The 23500-nt window shown below is 35.8% G+C and overlaps 2 protein-coding genes across 2 annotated transcripts; both read left to right on the top strand.

Annotated features, from left to right (window-relative positions):
- Positions 1-4990: 4990 nt before the first annotated feature.
- On the top strand, positions 4991-13385 carry agtr1b (angiotensin II receptor, type 1b). The gene is made up of 2 exons (XM_059524301.1): positions 4991-5266; positions 12142-13385. Exon 2 carries the CDS (start codon positions 12250-12252, stop codon positions 13327-13329), a length of 1080 nt encoding a protein of 359 aa, XP_059380284.1. The 5' UTR covers positions 4991-5266; positions 12142-12249; the 3' UTR covers positions 13330-13385.
- A 1493-nt stretch (positions 13386-14878) lies between these two features.
- cpb1 (carboxypeptidase B1 (tissue)) lies at positions 14879-19083 on the top strand. The gene is made up of 11 exons (XM_059524299.1): positions 14879-15026; positions 15156-15231; positions 15782-15906; positions 16039-16138; positions 16243-16344; positions 16548-16652; positions 16737-16847; positions 17512-17602; positions 17754-17956; positions 18053-18137; positions 18832-19083. The coding sequence occupies exons 1-11, from the start codon at positions 14962-14964 to the stop codon at positions 19017-19019; spliced, it is 1251 nt and encodes a 416-aa protein (XP_059380282.1). The 5' UTR covers positions 14879-14961; the 3' UTR covers positions 19020-19083.
- Positions 19084-23500: the final 4417 nt, after the last annotated feature.

Below are 23500 nucleotides of genomic sequence, written 5' to 3'. Positions count from 1 at the left end.
CAGTGGGTATGGAAAGTTTTCAGACCCCCTTAAATTTTTCACTCTTTGTTATATTGCAGCCATTTGCTAAAATCATTTAAGTTATTTTTTTTTCTCATGAATGTTCACACAGCACCCCATATTGACAGAAAAACACAGAATTGTTGACATTTTTGCAGATTGATTAAGAAAAATGTTATAAAAGAAAAACTGAAAAATCACATGGTCCTAAGTATTCAGACCCTTTGCTGTGACACTCATATATTTAACTAAGGTGCTGTCCATTTCATCTGATCATCCTTGAGATGGTTCTACACCTTCATTTGAGTCCAGATGTGTTTGATTATACTGATTGGACTTGATTAGGAAAGCCAAACACCTGTCTCTATAAGACTTTACAGTTCACAGTGCAGATCTGGCCAAGGTTACAAAAAAAATTCTGCTGCACTTAAGGTTCCTAAGAACACAGTGGCCTCCATAATCCTTAAATGGAAGACGTTTGGGACGACCAGAACCCTTACTAGAGCTGGCCGTCCGGCCAAACTGAGCTATCGGGGGAGAACAGCTTTGGTGAGAGAGGTAAAGAAGAACCCAAAGATCACTGTGGCTGAGCTCCAGAGATGCAGTCGGGAGATGGGAGAAAATTGTAGAGAGTGAACCATCACTGCAGCCCTCCACCAGTCTGGGCTTTATGGCAGAGTGGCCCGACAGAAGCCTCTCCTCAGTGCAAGACACATGAAAGCCCCCATGGAGTTTGCTAAAAAAAAACCTAAGGACTCTGGTCTGAGATCAAGATGAGACCAAGATAGAACTTTTTGGTCTTAATTCTAAGCGTTATGTGTGGAGAAAAGCAGGCACTGCTCATCACCTGTCCAATACAGTCCCAACAGTGAAGCATGGTGGTGGCAGCATCATGCTGTGGGGGTGTTTTTCAGCTGCAGGGACAGGACAAATGGTTGCAGTCGAGGGAAAGATGAATGCGGCCAAGTACAGGGATATCCTGGACGAGAACCTTCTCCAGAGTGCTCAGGAACTCAGACTGGGCCGAAGGTTCACCTTACAAAAAGACAATGACCCTAAGCACACAGCTAAAATAATGAAGGAGTGGCTTCACAACAACTCCGTGACTGTTCTTGAATGGCCCAGCCAGAGCCCTGACTAAAACCCAATTGAGCATCTCTGGAGAGACCTGAAAATGGCTGTCCACCAACGTTTACCATCCAACCTGACAGAACTGGAGAGGATCTGCAAGGAGGAATGGCAGAGGATTCCCAAATCCAGGTGTGAAAAACTTGTTGCATCTTTCACAAAAAGACTCATGGCTGTATTAGATCAAAAGGGTGATTCTACTAAATACTGAGCAAAGGGTCTCAGTATTTGTCAGCAAAATTATGTGTTATTCTGTCAATATGGGGTGCTGTGTGTACATTAATGAGGAAAAAAATGAACTTAAATGATTTTAGCAAATGGCTGCAATAAACAAAGAGTGAAACATTTAAGGAGGTCTGAATACTTTCCGTACCCACTGTAATTTACCTGTGTTGGAAAATATTAAGCATGTGCCCTAACGAATCTAAAGCAAACTGGTCCTTATTGTTTAAGCCATTGACCTCATTACTCATTTCCTTTTTTCTTGTGTCCTATCAACTGAATCCACACCACACACGCAAGTTAAGAGAGATATGTTTGCATTCAACTTCACTCATGAGGGGATGTGAGAAATGTTTGGGAAGGTGATAAACCAACCTTCACATCCTTGCTGAATTTATTTTGGCTGGGTTTAATGCAAAGTGCCAGTCTCATATAATGCAATTGTTTGTAATATGCAGCTGCCTTTTCTCAACGTTTGCCATTTTCATTGGTGATACACCTAGATTTTTTTGTGAGTTTTTGTGTCAGAAGATACCATATCTTGTGTAATCCTCTCTGATGCTGAGCCTTGGAAAACCACCAGACATTAATGATCTGAGAGAATCTTATTTCACACTTAGTTGGACATTAACAATAACATTTTCAAGTTTCAAAAAGTAAATAAGACTTCATAAAAAGTCTTATGAATTTGGAACGGAATGAGGGTCAGTAAATGATGACTTATTTATTATTTGCAGGTGTATTTAACCTTAAGAAAACTGGTAAGAGAGCCAACAACTTGCTTTTCTTAATCTAAATCAAGTTAGAGTTCTTTGGTAATTAAAGGAACAATATGTACGCTTTTGCCACTAGAGGGCGCATATTCAAAACAAACAAAGAAGCAAGTAGTAGTATTTGTTGTCTTTATCCCCACAACCGATGCATTCCAACGGGACTTGGGCAGAAATTATGATCTTGGATGAGCTAATGATTTATTAACGCAGTAGAATGAAGCAGGGTGAGGCTGAAAACCGTCGAAGTGAAACAAGGCGCTGAACGAGTGTGACACATGGCTCGAAATCAGAGGAGCTTCTATTATGCTACATTCGACTTGTGTAACGCAGCGCTGTTTTATCATACTAGATACATTTGACAGTTCTATTATAATGCTACTCTGTGCAGTCGTCACCTATCGTTATTAAAATGCATAACATATTAAAGCGTCTTTGGTGTTTCCATGTTTTCTACAAAACAAAACCAGAAATCGAGGGGTTCTGATGTCATTGGCAGGCGACACAATGACACAATGTCTATGTCATTAGTTAAAATTGCTTATTTCTCTGGATTTAAACATTCTTCGAAACATTTGGGATAATGTAAGTACACAAGTCAGCACAAATAACACTGTTATAGTGGTTTGGGGATATTTTTATAAAAAGAAAAAAAAAATACACATCTTACATTTTCAGAACTCAAAATGTTCTTGTTAGTCTAAAAATAACTTATATTGAAGAACTTATATTGCCAAAACAGCAACTTGTGGAATATACCACTCTATGATGTAATAGTGTGGATAAGCATCGATCTAACAGAAGAAGATCAAGATCTTTCTCTTCTCAGAAACCAAATGATCAAGATGGCTCCGAAGACAGCAAGATGCTGTGCAGTGCCAATTTGTGGAAAGAAAATTCCTTCTGAGCCCAACGTTAGGAAAGAGTGAATGAACTTTACTCTTTAATTAAATTCCAGTAGGAACTTGGTCCTTTGTTCATTTCACCGTGGGATAATTTACAAACAAACACAATTTGACCAGATTTTCAGAAAGATTGGAACTAAAAGACGATGCTGTGCCAACTATTGGATCCGACAGTAATTTCACAACACACAACTGTGAGTAACTGTTTTTATTACGTGATCACTATTGTTTTATCTGATAAACAGATCATTTGATATGAGTATTTATGTGATTTTAACCTAAATCACAGCAGCATCCATCTGTGAAGGACATACACTGTCAAAGTGTTAGCCAATCATAGCAGTGGGTGTTTACATCCGAGTCGACTATCTGCAGCCCTTTTCAAACAGAGCGTTCTGATGAGGGGGTCAAAAACAGAACAGAATAGCCGGTTACACTTTATTTTGATAGTCCACTTTAGACATTCTACTGACTATAAGTAACTTTGTAACTACATGTCAGCTATATATCAACTAAATCTCAGAAATTTGCAACTACATGTCTACTAACTCTCAGAGCAGGCTGTTAGGGTAGGTTTAGGGTTAGTGTTAGGGGTAGGTTTAGGCTTAGTATAAGTTGACAATAAGTTGACAAAGAAAGTGTTAGAAGATATTAAGCAGACAGTCTACTAATACTCTACTAACTGCTAGTTGACATGTAGTTGCAAAGTTACTTACTGCTAATAGAATGTCTAAAGTGGACTATCAAAATAAAGTGTTACCAAATAGCCTATTACATCTAAATCATGATGGGTTTTAATTTTTTTATGTAAAAATCTTATGAGTGGACCTCGGAGAACAGTACAAAAAAACAAAAAACACATTGGGCAGTTCATGACCCCTATGTGTGTAATAAATACTAACAAACATCGAATATGCTATTAATATGTATGCAATAAGCAACTAGTTAATAATCAGAATTGATCCCTAAACTAAAATGTTACCTTAAAGAGATTTCAAAAATTAAAATTCTGCATTAATTATTCACCCTCCTGCTGTTCCAAACCCGTAAGACCTTTGTTCATCTTCAGAACACAAATGAAGACATTATTGATGATATCCGATAGCTTTCTTACCCTCCAGACAGCTATGGAACTGACACGTTCAAGGCCCAGAAAGGTAGTAAAGGCATTGTTAAATTATTCCATGTGACATCAGTGGTTCAACTGTCATTTTATGAAGCTATAGGAATACTTTTTTTTTTTACACAGAAAGAAAACAACATAAGAGTGAGTAATTAATAACAGCAAATCCATTTAATAAAGAAAGCAACTTATGCAATACTTCAGAAGAACCACATGTCTCAATCAAGAACCAAAATAACCACAGATATTTTGAGAATATGGTTCTTCATATGGTTGTTTTTTGAAATCACTGATCTGAGATCGTACCACACTGAGCATCCTAGCCACACTGATCTTGCAAATATAAACAGGATTTGAACTGGCATGAAAGAACATCTACAGACTGCAGAATTGGATCAGATGATCTGACTTCATAGGTCAGTCTGTCTAATTCTCACAAACAAGTTCTCCATGTTCTTTCTCATGTCTACACGCAGCCGGCTCCAACCTTACCAACAGACCTCTGCTTCCCTACTTTGTTTTCTTTTCCTATGCTTCTCTGTCTCAGATGTCAGATCTGATAATCAAGTCTTCTAGTTTGTACACTCAGTACGTCATTCATTCAGTGACATAACAGCCACATATTACAGAGTTTGTACTCGCATGTTTTTTTAGGCGAGCAATGGAAAAAAATCACATTTGATCTCGAAGGACAGAAGTGGAACAGGAGACAACCAATTTCCTCTCCATCTCTGATGTCTCATGTTGGTGACAGTGCTATTAATAAATCTTTGGGGGAGGCCAATTAGAGATGTCATGATTTGCCTTTTGCACGATTCATGGCATGGGAGGACAGCATGAAATAACTGACCGCTGAGCTGGAGATGTGCCACTCAGATGGGAGGAGTGTTAAAGCTGAGTGGGTGTATGCTGGGGGTGGTGGTCTTAACAAGCAGATTCTGTGGAAATGCATGAGACGTGAACCATGTTTTCATCAGTGGGGGGTGGACATGCTGTGTGTTTGTACATGCTGATGTGTGTGTGAGTGTCAAGCGCTTTGACTGTTTCTCGTCTTGTTTGAGCAGTTCATGCACTTTGGCTCACACTCTGAAACTGTGATTTCTCATCCACTGCATCAGGTAGGACCAATTCTGGTTTATTTAGAGTTTTAAATTTGTTTATATGTCATTGTAAGCATGCAACATCTACTAAAATCTAATCATGTTTATTGAACATGTTTGCATACGTATTAATTAATTTGGATACGAAACTAAATTCATGATCATGCAGCACAGATCTAAAATCCTTATTCAGATGCTTTACTTAGTAGCCATTTGTTAAATCATGCAAATGTTTAATGTTAAAGAAAGAATCGGTATCATTTTCATTGCATAGTTAAGATTTTGCCATAAATATTAAACGTGAAGAAATATTAATAATAATAATAATAATAATAAAAGCATCTCTACCCGCTACAGACATGAATACTAGTGCAGTTTAATAAAGAGAAATGTGCTATTAATTGTGGTTGTGTTTTTAGCATGGTGGATGATTGGGGGTGGACCTTTTGGTCAGATAGCAAAACCTTAAAAACCCACCCTGAACATCCTACACTGAAGGAGGTCACACTTCTACTCTTTTTGAAAGATATTTTTTTAATGACCACAGAGATTCAGGACCTCAGTTGAACGTCTCATCTGAAGAACGGTGCTTGTTGACAGTATAGTGTCCCCGTCACGACACTAGGGCGTTAGGACCCACACAGATCACAGGGTGAGCACCCCCTGCTGGTCTCACTAACACCTCTTCCAGCAGCAACCTAGTTTTTCCAGGTCTCCCATCCAGGCTCAACCCTGCTTAGCTTCAGTGGGTGACCAGTCTTGGGCTACAGGGTGATATGACTGCCATACATAACTGTCATGTTAGTTATCTATTATTAATAGGGTCAGTTTAAAGCATTAACTTATTTAATTAGTTATGAAAAATAACGGCATTAAAATATTTTAAAACAATTAACGCACTGACCCCGCCTCCGCCCCCAGACCTGTACATAATCTTACATTTCAAACAGTCGAATGTTGACAAATATGATATAAGGCAACAATTCCATAAATCCAGTTATGCCCAAAAAGATAATGGTGCAAAAACGCAGAGCCGTTTACTTCATTCCTGAATAAATCAGCTGTTTGAACGAATCGAATGAGGACATTTACTGCCACATGCTGGCATATTTAGTAGTAAGTATAATTTATTAATAATAATAATAACATTAAAGGGATAGTTCACCCAAAACCATCATTCATGTCGTTTCAAACATTTATTTTGTGGAACATAAATTAATTTGTTTTGAAGACAGTTGGTAACAAAGCCATTTTAGTTACCAATAACTGCATTCCCATCCACCTATTTTTAATGCGCATTTTGTAATATTGCATAAAAAAGCTGCCCATAAGTTATACAAATTATAACAATAGCCTATGCTCATAAACTACGATGTTAACGAATTATCAAATTAATTCCTCCGTACGCATGTGACTTTTTGCGCAATCAGATGGGCTAACTTGATTAGCAGCAGATCGATCTCGTTCACAGCATCTATATGTTGCTATGGTCGTTCTGAAATGCCTGAGCAAAGTCGTCAAAGTATTTCGTGTCTTAGACGACTGTGTAGGTGCGTATTACATGTACTGTACGCCAAAATTGCATATCATAGGCTATGCTTTGCGCAGGCATATCATATGCACACGAAAACTGCTTGTTATATATGCATGCCAAATAAAAAACAAAAAATGTGCTATTTATACGCATTTTCATAAGATCAGGCTTTTAGAACAGTTTCGAGAACTTACAATGCCTTAAAATGCTGCCTCTGCAAGCAGCTCACTAAGTTTTAGTACAAAGTGATTGTGCCATCTCATTGTTAAAAACATTATCATCTCTTCAGCTCAGACCAACTCTACGTTTTATTGAGCTGCAGTCTTAAGGCTGACTAATATTTGTCGTCCACAACTCCCATGGCAGCAGCTTCATCTATCCGCTGAGAACTTAAACACAATAACAGAAGCTAAATTGCTGTGTTGGGCTTACGTTTGTGCTCGGCTAAACAAAATGTCAGACAGATGTCCGTGTCATTCCATCTGCTGTTAATCCAAACAGCCGGTTTCTTTAAAAGCCCAGTCAACAGAAACCACCCCAGCGGGACAGAAGAGAAGATAATTGTTTTTTTAGTGGCCACAGTTGTGCTGATGAGGTGAATTTGACGTGGTACCTCTCCGAAGTGAGAGAGGTGTAGACTGAGTGAATCTTTAACTAGATCAGAGACGACTTTTAGTGTGCAGTTTAACGCTCTGCCAGATGGTGGTGCTCACGTGACAATTCTGATTAAACACAGCTCCTTTTAGACAGTTGCGTTGTTAAGTTAAGTAGCAAGTAAATACATAGTTGAATCCTATTAAAATATATCCTGGAGACATTTGGGTTGCACTTTATTTTACAGTACGTGTACTAACATGTACTTATAGTGTACTTACAGTGTATTTATCTAAGAAAGTTCTGGTAATACAAGGTAACTACATGGGGTAGGGTTAGGTTTAGGGGTAGGTTCAGGGTTAGTACCTAGTTATTACATAGTTATTGAAATTACTATAATAAGTACATATTATGTACATGAGGAACAGGATTGTAAAATAAAGTGCTACCCCTCAAAATCAATCTCAAAATAAAAAATAATGAATTATACCACACATCCATGATTCTCAGCTCTCGAATTTTCAACAGCATGTCATATATACATAATACATTGTATTTAATTATATTTTGCCTTAATTTTACATAAAATACAACAATCCTTTCTTTAGATGTTTCTTTTTCAATTATTTGTAAATACTTCACCTTAAAACTAAAATTGGATATTAAATTAAATTCAAATCAATATAACACCATTATGTATGTTTAACATTTAATAGAGAGTTTCAACAAAACGTCCATGCAGTTTCAAAACATTTTCCTAGTACTCTGGTTCTGGTGAAAAACAACTCTATATTCATGCAGCTGTCAAATAAAATCACGGTAAACATCACTGCTCTCCTGTACACCATCCTGCACTAGTCCAGTAAATGGTGGAAATGCACCAATGTTCTTTATCTGCTATTTAATAGCATTTGTCAAACTAATATAAATGTGCATTTCTGCCTTTTACAGTCTCCATTAAAGTTTCCATTTGCTCTCTATTTAAGATAATTGTCGCCTGGTAGAAACAATTAAGATTATTATCAAATTATCTAGCTTAAGAGTAGTTACTTTGGTGCTGTGTGTTCCTGTTTGGTGCACTTATGTGTTTATGTACGGTGTGTTAAAGTTCTCCTGGGCAGTTTTGAGATTTACGTGTGATTAAGACATTAAGTGTGCTCAAGTCACTATGGTTGCAACAAAATGGCGATGCATCTTTTTTCAACAAGATTTTCGAACTCTGCTTCAAAAAAGATGAAAAGAAAAGAATGTGCCTCCATGTGCTTATGATGCAACATAAAGACAATTATAATAATTTAATTAGTTTAAACAAATTTACTGTCAATACAGATATTGCATCTGAAATGATTTCTCACTGACACACATTCTCATTAATAATTAATACTTTGTGGTGGTGTTCTTGTGAGTTCAGTCCCTAAATATAATCTTTCTTACATGACTTGCACCAATATTTGTTGCAGGTATTTCAGCGAATCTTGATTCTCAGTAATTTGTTCCCATTTTATTAAAATGAATCCGAAGAAGAAAAAAAACATGGGAACACATGCACAACTAAAAGTGAGCCAGTCTCGCACATTTAGCTTCTGTGTTCCCTTTACAGTCAAATGTACAGCCGCCTACTGTTCAACTCTTTTAAAATAAGAAAACAGGACTAAATCAAATGGTGACATGTGCGGAACTGCTTTCCTGCTGAAAGCCTGAGGAGGAGAAATGGAGGGGTGATATTTCATTATCCTGTTACCCTCGGCACCCTGATGTTGCGCTCCTCTCACAATGAATTCCACATCTGCAACTGATACGGATGTTGCTTTTACAGAAGAATGAATGCTTTTAAAATGTCCCGACTGTAAAACTAAAGAAACCTACATTCACTTTACATAAAAACCAAACTGCTTTAAAATATGAGGCGAGTAAATGCTGAATTGTATGGTCACATAGTAAATATTTATTTATTTACTTATTTATTTGTGTGTTTGTTTACTGAACAAATTAATTTATTTCAATATTTTAGATGTTTTACGTTGTTGTTGTTTTTTGACAGGGCTGTGTATTCTTTGGAACTGAATTGATAGTCTTTTGCATTTTATAAAATGATTTAGCCAAGCAAATGTATATTCAGTGACGTTTTATGCAACGTTCAGAACTTAATTAGTAGTAGCCCTTTATTGTCACTAGTCACAAGTACCAGCAAAATTAACCATCAACCATTTGTTTGGTGGATTTGTTTTACATACACAGTCAATATCATAGATTTCGCTTATATAATTCCTTATTTATTTAAATTACCATGGCGGATGACTATTTCAATTTATACCAAAGATTAAAAAATTGTCAAAAAAGATCAAAAAAGTAGGCTTACAAATTATATAACGAATAAAGAATATTCCTGATAATGTTCTGATACATACTGGTCAAAAAAAAACCTTGTATAGCTTGAATGCCCTTGGATAAATTCATCTGCTAAATGCATAAATTATGTGGTATTGAAATAAATAGAAAGGGTACCGGTTCCTAAATTTTGACTTTTTGCACAATCCTGGTTTGTATTTAGATTTTGTTCTTAAATTAACTGAAGCCATGTAATGCATGGCTTTATGCAAACCAAAGCTCATATTGCCATAGTTCATTAAGTATGCTGAATGGGTTTCATTATTATAGTTTTGGACATTTATAAACAATGTTCTAAATTGATCATTTTTCCTCACTCTATCCTGGCAGCAGCAAGCTCATTTTTAACCACAAACAGGTTTGATTTTCTCACAGGCACTTTCCACAGCCTAGACCCTGGGTGACCTGTTTATTTAGGTGTGTGCTGATTAGAAATTCTCATGCTGAGCTCCTTTCAGCACATTGTGTATGGAACATAACAACTCTGCAATGCTCTACTGCACTTCTCTCTCTCCCTCTATCTCCTGCATCAATTAATGGTGTAGTTTACTGTGTAGTTTACACGTTTACTGCCATGCCACCTTTATGAGCATAGCTAACACTAGCAGGTAACCGTTTTCATCCATTTGATTGTGGTATGTTCAAAACACACACTGATAACAGGAATCCTGACTTTGAGCAATGAATTTCCATGACTTTGTCAAATGACAAACAAAAACCGTACAATTATAGTAAAATATTTTAATTAAAATAAAGTGTAAAAAATACAAATAAAATAAAAAATTCATACATTTTCTTTAAAGGTTTTACACACACAAAAAAAATGCTATTTTTATGATATTTTAGTTAAATTGTACAGTTTTTGTTTGGCAGCAACAGCTGTCAGTCATTTGTTCATATATTATTTTTTTTTTACTTTATTTTTTCTGGACTTAAAAAAAATGAAAAAAGTCAGATGACTGAAACAAAAATCGTACAATTATAGTAACATATCTTAATTGAAATAAAGAGTAAAAACTACAGTATTTTACAGAAATTTTCTTTAAAGGTTTTACACACACACACACACACACACTCAAAAGCTGCCAATCATTTGACGATTTTCTTATTACTATACTATTTTTATTTATTTAATTATATATAATATATAATATATATAATACATATAATATATATAATACACACACACACATATATATATATATATATATATATATATATATACAAAAATGTACAAATTATTTATTTTCTTTTCCTTTCTTTTCTTTTTTTTTGTGGCACAACATATAAACCATGATACCACCAATAGCAGAACAAAATAGAAATACATTTGTGATGTGCAAATTCTGTCAACTGAATAGATCTGTCATCTGTTTGAAACAATTATTAATTAATTGCCAGTTTTAAAATAATACTCATAAACATTTGACATAACATATATAATTCTTCATTCATTTATTTGCATCTGACATAACTGACCCATGAATTATTAAATGATGATCAAGGAAAAAAGTATTCTCTTATTTGAGAGACAATCTACAATGTAAATGAATACCTCTTAATTAGTATCTGGCCAATTAAATATTGTATCAGAGTAAAACATCTGTGGGACATTCAGAAATTACAATTTAATTATATGCATTTTAAATTCTGAATTTCCCATTCAGATTTCAAATGGACAGCAATAAACTGAAAATTCACTGAAACTGGAGATTATGGTCTTGTGGTGTTTAGACAGAGAGTGAGGCAAATAGACATCTTTTGCATAAAGCTGTTGAGGTTGCTTAGTTGTTTAACATTAGCTCAGAGATAAATGTCACCTTCCGTTGTACCTCTGGTCTTCTCAACCAAACAAGTTCCAAGAACAATTCAACATCTACTGTTAAGACATCTTAAGTGCAAAATGCATAGCTGGAATTCTCTATTAATTTTTGTTTTGGGATCTTGAAAAGGCCCTACAAGATATTTTTGATCAGCCAACAACACAGCCACATTACAGTTCTGCTAAACAGACCAGTTACACGCTTTACTACATCAGCAACAATGCTCATCAATCAAGGGAGCAACAGTAAGACAGTTTCCCTCAACTCTTTCCCGACGTTCCGTGACAAACACCATTTTAGAGAGCATTTTAAGGGGTTCCTGGTGGACAGATAAGTGCAATTTCAAAGGGCTGATTCATCAAGCATCTGTTTTTAACGGCATCTTATTTAGCAGAAGTATCATGATGAGTGAGGACAGTTTTAATGTGTAGAACTTAATGAGAGTGCGTAGCAGGAGCTCTTTCATGGCCATGTGTCACGACCGCTGTTTACGGCATTTAAAGATGCCTCTTCCCCTGGACTGTGGCTGACATTTTTGTTGCTCTCCTTTATAGGTGTCAGTGAAGCCTTTACCCCAAAGCTGGTGTTGGTTAGTGCAGACACACCCTGTGGATAGCGGAACCCATTTGTAGTCACATAATCACCACAACTGGAGACCAGAAATGGAGAACAAAACATCAGCAATGAGCCAGGGCCTCTATTTGAACTGTAGTATGTCTGGAAGACACAGCTTCATCTTCACCTTCATCCCCGTCGTCTACGGATGCAATTTTGTAATCGGGATCATTGGCAATAGCATGGTGGTGGCTGTCATCTACCGCTACATGAAGTTGAAGACAGTAGCAAATGTGTTTGTACTCAATCTAGCCATATCAGACCTCACCTTCCTCATTACACTACCTTTGTGGGCCACTTTCACAGCTACGGGTTATCACTGGCCCTTTGGGACCTTCCTGTGCAAGGCAAGTGCCGGATTGGTCATCTTCAACCTCTACACTAGCATATTCTTCCTCACTGCTCTTAGCATTGATCGATATCTTGCTATCGTACATCCAGTGCGCTCCAGACGCCAACGCACGCTTTTCTACGCTAACCTCACGTGTGTACTCATATGGCTGTTTGCCTTGCTCCTCAGTGCTCCTACAGCGCTAAGCCGGGATGTGTATGACATTGGGAACTCTACATTGTGCGCTGTGTGGCACCGCAGTGAGCAAATTAACTTGCTAGTTACCCTTAGTGTGCTAAAAAGCGTGCTGGGTTTCCTTGTGCCTTTCCTCATCATCATCACCTGCTATTGCCTGATTGGTCGGGCACTTCTGGACTCCAGGGGTCTGTTGAGGAAAAGCGTTCGCTCTCGGGAAGACGAAACTCTACGTATGATAGCGGCTACTGTGCTAGCTTTCTTTGTTTGCTGGGCTCCTCACCAAGCTTTCCACTTCATAGAGCTGCTGGCCACGCTCGGCGTAGTGGAAAACTGCCAAACACTGGACGTTATTGACACAGCCATGCCGTTTACCATCTGCATCTCCTATTTAAACAGTTGTGTAAACCCCATTCTTTATGGGTTTGTTGGACACAACTTTCGCAAGAACCTACTGAGGTTACTAGGCTGTGGGTCTGGACAATCTAGCAATAACTTTAGCATTAGCTCAAAGATGAATGTCAAATCCCATTGTACCTCTGTTCTGCTCAACCCAACAAGCTCCAAGAACCATTCAACATCCACTGTTAAGACATCTTGAGTGTAAAAGGCACAGCTGAATTTATATATTTATCTGTTTTGGGATTTTGAATGGTACTATATATATATATATATATATATATATATATATATATATATATATATATATATATATATATATATATATATATATATATATATATAAAACTAACAACATCCTTGGCTTATGCACTGCCAAAGCATAGGTCTGAATAAAAATGCTCTCTAATCAAGGGGGCGACAGAATTGCCTTCAAATGTCAGTTCCATTAAAACGTCTTAATCTGCTATAACTATCTTAACTCACTTGTCAAGATTCTTCATCATGACTGCAAAAAAAAACTAAAAAGAAAAAAAAAAAAAATCTGTTTATGCCAGTATCTGTTAGTGCCTATAACTAACAGTCTGCTTCTCTGGTAAGTTTTCTTTTCAACTGTGCATCATGATATTTGCGGTATAACACATTATGAATGCAAATTAATCAAAGATTAATGCAATTAATTTGGCATTTGACTACATGCACTGAAATATAACTTTTTTTATATATATATAATTTATTTTCATAACAATGGACCATATTATATTACATAACCTCTTAAAAATATATATAATATAATCCTAATTAGAATAAAACTGTATTGCATATTGCAAAAACTATGTATATATGATACTGTGTATATACTTATCTTGGTCACTTTTTTCCCCACTTTAAATAATGTATTTTACTTTGTAAAATTTTACTTTAACCACAATGTATATAACATCTTTGAATGCAGTATAACAGTGTTAAGTGTTCAATTATATTTGTGTCCTAATTAATTGAAATACTTGTGATTGTGTCTCTGTAGTGCCACTGTAATGTTTCAAGACTTTTCTAGAAAAATAAAATCAGTTGATAACTGTTGAAAGATATTAAATACTTCTATATGAGATATGAATGTGAAAACACTGAAGATAAAAAAAAATGCTTTACACTATCGAATGTTTTTTTTTTCCTATATATTTTCTGATGCTACAAAGATATTAGATAACAACATTATATATATATATATATATATATATATATATATATATATATATATATACAGTACAGACCAAAAGTTTGGACACACCTTCTCATTCAAAGAGTTTTCTTTATTTTCATGACTATGAAAATTGCCAGATGACCTGGCCTCCACAGTCACCGGACCTGAACCCAATCGAGATGGTATATATATATATATATATATATATATATATATATATATATATATTTTTTTTAATACATTCATTTATTTTATCTCTCTTTGTCTCCCTTCTATGTTCATTCCAGATTTTGAACTGGAACAGGATTTTGGAGATTCAAACAGCACTAGATGTCTTTAGAACTATTTAAATAAAAGCCTTTCTTTTCTTTTCTTTTTTTAAATGATGGCCCTGATACTTTTTTCTTTTCTTGGTTAACATTTAAGCATCTGCCTTGTAGCAGGTTAATGATTGAAAGATTTGTATGTGAAGCTGTTGTCACCTCAAATCATAGCTAAAAATATCTTGAAAAGCGTGCGCAACAGGTGAATTATAAATGATGGTTCTGGAGAAGGTCAGGACTGGGCGGCCTTTGAAGGCCTGGCATTATAAAAAGAGATCTGTGTGGAGAACATGTACATACTGGCAAAATGAAGGTCCTTCTGCTCTTGGGATTGGTGGCTGTTGCTCTCTGTGAGCCAACTAAATTTGTGGGGTAAAATCTTGAATATATTTGTATCTCTTTAACCAGAAAGATTACAACATGTGGAGCTAATATCTAAGATGGTAATGTTTATACATGATACAAATATAGACTTATTTATATATCTCAACGCTTCTCTAGAGATAAGGTCCTCCGTCTGACACCTGGATCTCAGGAAGATGTGACAATCATCAGGGAAATAGGCCACAAAATCAAGGTAAAATTGAAAATGCAAACTCTCATTAAAGATATAAAATAAGGGCTTATTTATTTATTTATTTACTATTTTGTATAGAAGCACTGAGTGGTAAAAAAATGAATATATATATACAATTTGTAAAAAAATAGAATTATTTTGTTTTGAAGAATTCTAAAATATATTTTCTCAGAGAGAGAGAGAGAGAGAGAGAGAGGTATCCAGACAAGACTTCCAGCTAACAATTATCTTGTAGGACCAATCTTGGCCACCTGATGACACTATCTGCTTATCCTTAAAAGCCATCAGAATTTCTGATGTATAGTTATAGAATTATAGAACTGCAACTTTTTGTAAATATAAATATAAGGAAAACAAAATGCTTAATTACTTCATCTTTCATACAGTAAATAATTCAATTAAATTAACATACCTCAGGTTACATGATATACACATACATACATACATACATATATCCAGTAGCTGTTCTAAACAATGACTGTAGTGATCTGATTTTCATTAAGACACGTCTGCACAGTTTCAGTAAGTGGACACATTGCGCCCTCTGCAGGTGGATTTCTGGAAGCCCGACAGTCCTGACCTTGTGACCGTTGGCATGACTGTTGATATCCATGTTCCTGCAGCCCAGCTTGACATGGTCTTCACCATTTTACAGCAGAGTGGCATGGAAGTAAAGTAAGTGTGACATGTACACATGAGTTGCATTAGAATTACAATAATTATAATACAGTAACGTGCGGGTGCTCTACCGGAGACTTATTTTGATCTTGTGTGCCGTTTTAAAAAGGACCATCATTGTCTTTGCAGGGTCATGTTTGAAAATCTTCAGGAGGCTGTGGAGGCTCAGATGGATGACAAGAGGGCGACAAAGGCCCATGACTACACAAAGTACAACAGCTGGGCGACGGTATGATTGCCAGTGCACTCATAATAACCTGCAAATATAGATTTGTTTATCTCCATTCCAGGTGTTTTATTGTTTTGTTTATGTATCTTTATTCTCACCTACAGATTAATGATTGGGTAGTCTCCATAAGCTCTGCCAATGCTGACCTGGTCAGCAGACAGGTGATCGGGAACACTTATGAGGGACGTCCCATGCACCTTCTGACGGTAAATCCCTACAGTACCTCTGCTAGTCACTTAACAAAGCTCTGTATACCCTTGTGAAAAAGACGTGCACTTGAAAAGGTACAGAAATGTTCTCTCTTCAAGTATAGTTAGGCGTCAGTACAATTAAATTGTTTAAATATTATATCATATGGTTGGTTTTGACAGTAAAAAAAAAACAATGCAATTTTTTTCCTTTTCCACAGATTGGGAAGAAGACAGGCTCTGCTAAGCCAGCCATCTTCATGGATTGTGGCTTTCATGCCAGAGAATGGATCACCCATGCTTTCTGTCAGTGGTTCATAAATGAGGTACAGGAAAAAATATTTATTTTTAAACCGATGTCTTTCATTCAAGAGATCTATAAATCTAAACTTTGTTTTACTTATGGTTAGGCTGTGTCCACCTATGGCAGTGACCCTGAGATGACCAACCTTCTGGATAGAATGGACTTCTTTGTTTTGCCTGTCTTCAACATTGATGGCTATGAATACACCTGGACCAATGTACGTTCATACCGTGCTCAGTATGTTCTAGCTATATAACCTACACTCAGTCAAACGTTTAAACAAACTTAACTGAATTGATGGTTCTTTTGTGTTTCACACAATGCAATTACATGCTCAACAAAAAAGCTATTTGCTGCTCACGCTACACTTTCCCTCATCAAATCTTCCACTGTGTGAATGTCATAAAGTTTCGTTTTTTTCTTTGTTGGTGTTTCTTTTACTTTCAGATTTTTCTTCTTCAGTTGTACAGGTACTGATAGTCTCTGTGTTAAAACGTAATATTAAGTATGTTCCATGGTGTATTTTTTGCTATGCGTAGTGTATTTAGATGTGCCAGCCAATGAGCTCGAGGATTCCCTGCGATGTTTAGTGTCACGAGTTACATTGTTTCGACAAAGCAACCACACATAATTAAATCACTTAATATTGTTGACAATGTAAATTATAAATACATCGACTTCTAATACTACACGGAAATATTTCATATTATCTCTTTATATCATTTTTAAAATGCAGAGGGAAGAATTAATGTCCAAACACATAGTGTGCGTCAGCTTAGGACACATAGTGAATTTTCATTACATACAAAAACCCATCAATATATAATGTGCAATATGTATGTTAAAGAGTGAAAAAAAAGGGTCTTGTTTTGATCCCACAGAACAGGATGTGGAGAAAAACTCGTTCCAGGAACAGTGGTAGCAGCTGCATCGGTACTGACCCCAACAGAAACTTTGATGCTGGATGGTGCAGTGAGTACTTGCTTCCTATTAAAGCTATTATTAAAATCAGCAGCATATTAGAAATGAAGTTGAGTGTCCACATCACATTGCTTAACTAGCTTAACCAGCAACCAATCTTGGGAAGTGGTCCTATGTTTGATGTATGCCATTCACTTCCCAGCTGTTGGAGCTTCCAGCAACCCTTGCAGTGAAACCTACTGTGGAAGCAGCATAGAATCTGAGATTGAGTCCAAGAATTTGGCCAACTTCATCCGCTCCAACAAGTCCGTCATCAAGGCCTACCTGACCGTTCACTCATATTCCCAGCTGCTCCTTTTCCCCTATTCCTACAAATATGGGCTGGCTGCTGATCACTCAGAGCTGGTACGTTTGCATTGAAGCTCACTGCAAAAAATGGCCTGTGTCTTTGAGGTTTCTGACTGATATGAATCTTACAGAATATCTTGTCTTTTTTGGTAGCTGAGTGTGTCTCAGGGAGCTATCGCAGCTCTGCGTTCCCTGTACGGAACCAGATACACTAGCGGCCCTGGTGCTGCGACCATCTGTGAGTATAAAGAGTCCGACATAAGCTCCGGTCCAAAACCTACATCCTTCTAGACATCTATCTTCAGTTTTCTCACTGGAATGGACTGATCTGAAATGCTCTGTAGGCAGCAACTCGCAAGTTGTGACTAACAGTTTTTTTCCAATAGAAGCTAACATGTTCCTAAGATAACAATGTATGCTCTAAGTATGTTGCAGTGATTTTTTTATTTTATTTATTATTTTTTTTGCTTTTGGATTACAGCAGAAAATATGTTCTGTGACAGCTTGATCTCAAGGCAATTCGTACATATTTTACAAGGTGGCTAATTTGTACGAATATGTACAACCTATTTGTACGATTTCATATGATTTGTGCTAAATCTTACATATTTTACGAGTTGCACAATTCGTATGAATTTGTACAATTGACCTACACCTAACCTTGCCCCTAAACCAACCTGTTACTGGGGTCTAGACAAATCGTACAAAATCGTACGAGTGAGGTCGTACGAATTTGTACGAATTAGCCAACGCGTAAAATATGTACGAATTGGTCATAAGATAGATTTATGATTCTTACACATCGAGTGGTATAGGCCCTAGCATCTGTCCACTTTACTCTCCTGTGCTGGCATGTACCTCAGCCTGGCCAGGACACACTGTTTCTATCAGGGACCACGTGCTGATTTGTTTCGTGAATCTTCTCGTGGCAGACCCTGCTGCTGGTGGCTCTGACGACTGGGCTTATGACCTGGGTGTGAAGTACTCCTACACCTTTGAGCTGCGTGACGAAGGTCGCTATGGATTCCTGCTGCCTGAGTCTCAGATCAAGCCCACTTGTGAGGAGACCATGCTGGCTGTCAAATACATCGCTAGCCATGTGCTCAACAACCTGTACTGAGAGGGAACCGTCTGAAAAAGTTTGGCTTACCATGATCAGTGAAGCAATAAAAAACAGAAGACTGTTTGTTGATTTATATTTCATACTAAATACACCATAATGGAGACATAAGTTTGATTGAAGCAATTAAATGCAGATGCTATTTATAATATTACATATCTATTGACCATATGTATCTAAATATAAAGTGGCCCTGAAGAGTATTTGGACACGAACACAGTCTGAATGTCATTAGATTACAAGGAACATATATTAAGCATTTTCCATTTTTGGTTGAATAACTGCATAAATTAAATATGAAGATCCATGAACGTCAAAAAAAACAAAAAAAAAAACAAACAAAAAAAAAAAAGGACACTGTCCAAATAAATTTTGTCTCAATTTCTAACAATGCATCTGTTGTTGCAAACATTATTTCACAAAATGTTTTGCTTGAAAAGTTTAATTAAATGGCACTTTTCATATAATGCAAATACATTACGTTTGTCTTATTTTAAGTCAGTGTACGATTTTAAAACTGATATTTCATATATAAAAATCTGATATCATAAAATTAAAGGTCAAATGTCTGTAACTTTTCTACTGTAAACAAATAAAAAGTCTGCACAGCCATCATGGAATGAACGCACAGGATTGTGGGATATCAAAGGCAGTGAAGGAACTCAACCAGATGAAGGGATCTTAGGAGGCAGTAAGTGAATCTAACACTAGATTTGAACATGTCTTTATGCATTCATACCTTGAAATGTGTCCTCCAAAGGCAGCCATGGCAGAGACAGACCTGTTATTACAGTGCTGTGCATTATAACCAATCATACTGATTCTGTTGAGCTTATGAATGCAATGACCAATCAGAGGCATTCAGATGAGTCATCGCTGAAACATTGGTGTTAGGTTCTGTGTGTGCACTTGCTGACTGAATTCTGCTCTCTGGTGAATTCTCTCATCATAAACAACAAAGTGCAGATGTGTGTACAATGTAAATAAGATATTCATTTCAAAGTGTAAACAGCTTCAGAGATTATAATGGGAGTTTTGGAGAGTGCTTAAACTCTGGCTAACTGAAGTCAGTGAAATGTTTTTCGATAGCCTGATGTAAATGTTCTTTGCTCTCTTTCTGTACAACTAAAATAGTAACTTACAATGTTTTTATTAAATTCACATTAAATGCAATGTCAGTTGAATTAAAAACAAAACAAAAAAAAAAACGAGTAGGCTGCTGTGTGTCACATGACACTGCTGAGCAGCCACTGCACCTGGTTTGTATCCTACTCTGAGAGTGAATATTTGTTGAGGAGCTGTGTCCATTTCAGGATAGTTAGGGTACAAGCAGAGCACAAGTTTCACCACCTGATGTCTCCCTTACACAACAATCATAACAAAGCAAATGTCGCCCCTAGTGGAAAAGAGCACTTCTGTCTGAAAGCTGCTTTGCTGCTCAGTAACACCCAGTAAATAAATGGCAATTAAGATCCAACTTCTGTGTCAATGGCAAAGCAATATGGGTTTTGATGATACTGATTTCATTGGTAATATCATTTATATTTCTTTAATGTAATGAATAATTGTAATTACTTTTTTTAATTATAATTAAACTGATTAAATTGAAGAATTGAAAGGATTATCGGGAAGCAAATGTTGTTGACTAATAATGGTTTAATATAAGTTTTTATTTATTTATTTACCACGTTATATTTTTTGGCATTGGGCAAACATGTTTTTATGTAAGCTACATGACTCTAATGTCATACAGTGGTCCTATAGTATATTATTAAAATTATAATAATTATTATTATTATTGATAATTATTAATTTTAACAAAAGCAATATTTGATCTGCCAAGGTTACAAGCAGCATGGTATTTAGTCTGTATTTAGCCATTTTCAGATTTCATGTTAAATGAAATTTTACTTTTTGTTTGTTTACCATGGTCCATCTTTTGTCATTGGGCAAACATCATTTATATGCACAGTGCCCTTCTTGGAAGATATGTGATTCTGTCGCCATCTACTGGTTGAGCTGGTCATTGCCTGAACTGTCCTCACTGAACAGTGCTGAGTAGCTAGATACAGTAACAGACAACACACTGTACATACTTTCAGGAGCTGACTGATAACAAACACATGAATAATTAAAGTTTTATAGTAATTGTATTGAAAACCACTTTGTGGTCACAATGGTTTAGTTATAGTTACCATGTTTTTTGGTTTTATTCGTAGTAAAACCATGGTTAAATTTCGTAACGGCTACAAATTACCCTTTGGTTAGCTCTGCCTAAAATATTAAATAACCAATTCAAATTCTTGCCATTCTCAACTCAAGATTAGTAGACCAGCTTTTCTGCTGTTTTCCAGTGTAAATCTATGGACACTGTACGCATTTAAAATATGCTGTTTAAGATTAATACGACAAAGTAACCCAATGTATATATTATTAAATCTCTCAATTCCAACTTACAAGAGTTGTAAGAGTTAGCTAGTTTAAATAATACAACACAGTGTTTTGATTTCATTTTGATTTACCTGTTTAGCTTTTAATGTGTTTATAATAATTGTATTGATTGAAATATTATATTGTTTATTGAAATAGCATGCTTGTTTAGTAATTAGAGGTGATTTCTTAAATGAATAGAATGCAGCTGCAGTTGACCTGCATTGTTAGCCAAAGTTCTGAGAACATTCTCTTTCAGCTGAGGAGGCTGATGGAGTAAATGAGCTTGAGGAAATGAAACATTTGCAAACAGAAATTCAGAAGAAACGTGTTCAACTTGGTCACAATAATAGACAAATGGAAATATATGAATGTAACAAGCCAATTACGCTTGGAGCAGCAACTGAAAAAAGACTGACCAGTAGGTGGCATAATAAGCCAATAAATCAACTAGCAGTCTCCACAATTCATTGATTTTCAGACAGCCATGACTCAACATGTTGCTGTTTGTTCATTTCAGTTGCAGCACATTCATATTTGATGCGTGGCATTTTATAACTCATTTCTGTAGTCATTAGTAATGCTGCTCTGACTTGCACCTGACCTCTAATACATTAACAAGTATGATAGAATAGCACATATAGATCACCGAAATTCTTCCCTGGGCCACCTATCTATTAGATATTTATGCTTTCTGGAGCAGTGCCCACACAGAGTACTGTAGTAGCAGCTGACGCAAGACAGAGAAAAACTGTTCTGCAGATGCTAACCGGTTCACATGGAAAAAAGGCGATTTCTTTAAAATTAAATTAAATTAAATAAAAAAAATAAAAAAAATTAATTTAATTAAATTTAATTAAATAATATTATTAATAATAATAATAATAATAATAGGTAAAATTTTGACTTTTATTTGAACTTTTCTGAGTTTATACTGTATCTAACAATTCAGTTTTTTCAGAATTTATTAAACTCACACTCAAGGTGTCATTATGGGACAATCAAATAATAACAAGGACTAAATAAATAAATAAAAACAACATTAAATGTTCTAACTATCCTTCTCAAAATTGTGAATTTATTTCTCGTAACTCAGACTTTATAGTTTCACAATTCTGAGAAAAACACACACACATGCACGCACACTCACACACACACACACACACATGTAAATGTGTATGTGTGTAAGATATAAACCACAATTTTGAGATAAAAGGTCATGATGGTGTTTTTATTATATATATATATATATATATATATATATATATATATATATATAGAAAACAAGCTTATAGAATAATGGCACCCAAGTAAAGTTTGTGAACTTTTTAGGCTCTGATTGAAGTGGATAAATAGCCTTTTTTCTTCTTGTTTTTCTTTTTCATTTTCATTTTCAGAGCCGGTGGTTTCTGAAACACTCCTGATTAGTGATAAACCAGGGCTAAATAATCTTAACATAAGCCTTTGGCTGCTTTGGTTGGCCTGTGAATGCAGCCCTCAGTGGTTTGTGAGGTCAAGCTGTTTATAAACCTTGGATCCACTCAGCTGCACTCATTCTCCCAGTTTACCCGCTTAATTCCCAGAGATCACACTCCATTCATTTAGAAAGAACAGTAAAAGGAGAGGAAACTATTGTATTTATTTATTTTATGTATTTTATTATTATTATTATTATTATTATTATTATTATTATTATTATTATTGCATGTGTGCTATCCTTAGCTATTTCTTTTCTATTCCTGTTCCTATTTTTTCATATTTCCTATTCTCATTCCTATTTAATACCATGGAATGGCAATATAATGAAACAAACAAATGTAGTTCTGTTTAGTACCACTAGCATAAAATGTTAAATGTCTGTTTTGTAAATTTAAAGGATTATTGATACCATCAAGAAGGATTTTAGAAATGTATTTATTTAAATTAACATTTTGGTGAAACACTTTTCAGGTGATGCATGCTAAGCATCTAGTCTGCATTTTTTAATGGTCTTCTCATTCAGACAGGTGACACAGTTGTTTTCCCCCAGCTGTGCTGACTAAAGGTATGAT

This window comes from Carassius carassius, chromosome 35 (genome assembly GCF_963082965.1).
Source record: "Carassius carassius chromosome 35, fCarCar2.1, whole genome shotgun sequence".
NCBI lineage: Eukaryota > Metazoa > Chordata > Actinopteri > Cypriniformes > Cyprinidae > Carassius > Carassius carassius.
This window is presented reverse-complemented; position numbering and strand designations above follow the sequence as displayed.